General features: G+C 41.5%; 1 protein-coding gene across 1 annotated transcript; it reads left to right on the forward strand.

The window, feature by feature from the left end:
- Window positions 1–4: 4 nt before the first annotated feature.
- Window positions 5–124, forward strand: LOC125531894 (protein transport protein Sec61 subunit gamma-like; the record flags this gene model as incomplete). Its single annotated transcript, XM_048696112.1, has 1 exon — window positions 5–124. A coding segment is annotated over one exon (120 nt), but the record flags the coding sequence as incomplete, so codon positions are not given.
- Window positions 125–2,731: the final 2,607 nt, after the last annotated feature.

Below are 2,731 nucleotides of genomic sequence, written 5' to 3' on the forward strand. Positions count from 1 at the left end.
GCGCGCCGAGTTCACCAAGGTGGCGGCGCGGACGGCGATCGGGTTCGTCGTCATGGGGTTCGTGGGCTTCTTCGTCAAGCTCATCTTCATCCCCATCAACAACATCATCGTCGGCTCTGGCTAGGTGCGAACACGTCTCCTCCGATCCCGTCTCCCTCTTGTTTGCACGGTTTAGTTAGACTTGGGTCCTGTTGTCTCGCGCTGTGATCTGTTGGATCTGCGGTGTGCGCGCACAGTCCTGCGATCTGACCAATATTTAGTAAGCTAGATTCTAGTAGATCCTTTTTTCCTCCAAATAGACCTGCCAATTTCTACCTTGTTAGGATAATTCGGATGAGTCAAGGGTAATCAGCTGTGGGGAACTGGGGTCATGCTTAAGTCATTGCCGCTAGTTGCCTCCGCAGGACAAACATTGGGGGCATAGGCTGGTTCCTCACCACACAATTTGGGAAAAGAGGAGCTTTTGCAATGTTTCGCTGTTTCTGCACATACCACCAGTTCACCCAAGTTGGTGTCGATTCAGTGCATCTAAATTGGCACCTACTGAGTAGACAGGTTACATACCAATGTTTGTCCATGGTTCGTGCTATGTGTCGATGTATTCTTCATTCTTTAATGCACCTGTGTTCACGCATGGCCAGCTTTATGTATTCACAATATAAAGTTGATCTATACACGCATGGCAAGCTTTTTTCAAATAAGAAAATAGGTAGGAGTCAAAATATTGTAGGACACGTGTTATGCAGTGTTGATCTATACTTTAATGCACCTGTGTTCACGCATGGCCAGCTTTATGTAGCAGTGTCGCGTGTGACCTCAAAAAGGCTTTGAAAATCCTGATTGAAAATGAAGATGGTACTACTGATTCTCAGACCAGGAATGTTGTGTTTCTTGAGCTCTTCCAATCCATTTCTTAGAATCCATGCTGGTGGTGTCTTCTACAATATGTGCATTATTCTATTTACCATGTTAGCTATGGCCGACCAGTCTGTTCTATCTGTTTCATGTGGTCGTCCGATATTGGTGGTGCCAACTGCCGTTTCTTTGCTAGCTGATGTCAATAGTCTTTTGGTTCATACCGCTTAGTGCCTCATATATGAAAGCTCTTTCTGGGTTTTTCAATTTCTCTTCCCCCTATCTTTTGCTGACTACACTGATTATATGCCTGTTCTACACCGATGCTCTTTTTTTATGCTGGTCCTATGTCATGGGTGTTAATATCTACTACCTATTTACTGCTTATTGTGCAAAATCTTTTGGTTATTGTAAATCATTCCCTGCTGTATAAAGTTTGGTTTTAGTCTATTGCATTTTGTTGGTTCCTATCTTGTCAATGTATACAACAATATGCTTTCTTGGTGGCCATTTGTGCTTCACATTTTTTGGGTATACTACTTCTCTAATGAGTGGGTGCATCTCTTCTTTGTTTTATCATTCTATATTGTTTTCCTAACCTTTTTGGTATTCTGCTTTCTCCTTGCAGATGGCAAGTTTGTTGGTTCCTATCTTGCCAATGTCTACAGCAATGTGTGCGTCCTCTGTCTCATCTGCGGCATTACCGTAGGGCAACTCATAATGGGCCTATCAAGCATACTAACCTTGTGATGATAGATAAAGAGGTTGATTTCAGTCCCATTCTGATAAATATATTTTTAGCCCTATGAATTGAAAAATGAGTGCTTCTTGGTTGTTTCTGTTGTTGGTCCAGAAGATTCTTGGTGCTTTTAGTACAGTACTATACTATGCTCCTTGGCACTTCTTGTTGTGTTAACTAAATGGTTTAGTCCTGCGCTTCATAGAAGCAGTTTTAACTAAATGTAATGAACTAATTAAGTGCTTCTTAACTATCTGGGGACAAAAACCATTGTATTAGCTGAATTTGTGTTATCTTTCTAAAGAACTTGTCCTTTTTTTGAATGTTCTGTTCATAATATATTGGCTCCAGTGTTTTGATTCTTCTCTTCTGATTCATGTAACAGGGCAACGGCCGAAGGCATGATGATAGTTCTATTGCTGTCCTAGTGTAGCGAAGGTAGCCTAGTCGACTATGGTCGCGTAGTTAGTCATGCATACAGTTTCATCTGACTGGAGCAGGAGCCCAGTTTGTGCTGATTGTCAATTCTCATTGTGATTGTCCCTATATCTGTGTGACTGATTGTATTTGTTCTGTGTTGTAACTGTGTCATGAAATAAGGAGCCCAGTATATTTGTATGACTGTTATTGATTCTCGCAGTTGTTATTTGAAATATTACTTGTGTTTTCTGTCTGTTCTTATTTAAACATGGTTATTTATTTCTGTCAAATTGTAATCTGAATAATATGATGCTACCAAAAGGGTCTCACTTTAATAGAACCTGACAACTGGGACCCATCTGACTAGTGGACCCTTCTTTTGGGAAAAAAGAAAAACTAAATTCGTTTAGACAAAAAGGCCACAACCCAACAATAAAAAGGCTGCAATATTGGACTTGGCCCATGAACCCAACCAAAAATTGACAGACAGAAAAAAACACAAATAGGCTGAATTGTTGGGCTAGGCCCATGTAGAAAATCGAATTGGACCGGGCTGAATCTTGTGCCACATCAGATTGCCACGCTGGATGCCTACGTGGCCTGGGGAGGTTGCTAGTGACCAAAATGCCACAGTAGATGTATTTTGGTCATAAACGTCTTCGACCATTCCAGAAGAAAGGTCGCTATAGTCAGTTTATGACGGCCAGCTTTTGACCT

This window comes from Triticum urartu, unplaced genomic scaffold, assembly GCF_003073215.2.
Source record: "Triticum urartu cultivar G1812 unplaced genomic scaffold, Tu2.1 TuUngrouped_contig_8325, whole genome shotgun sequence".
In the NCBI taxonomy this organism is placed as follows: Eukaryota; Viridiplantae; Streptophyta; class Magnoliopsida; order Poales; family Poaceae; genus Triticum; species Triticum urartu.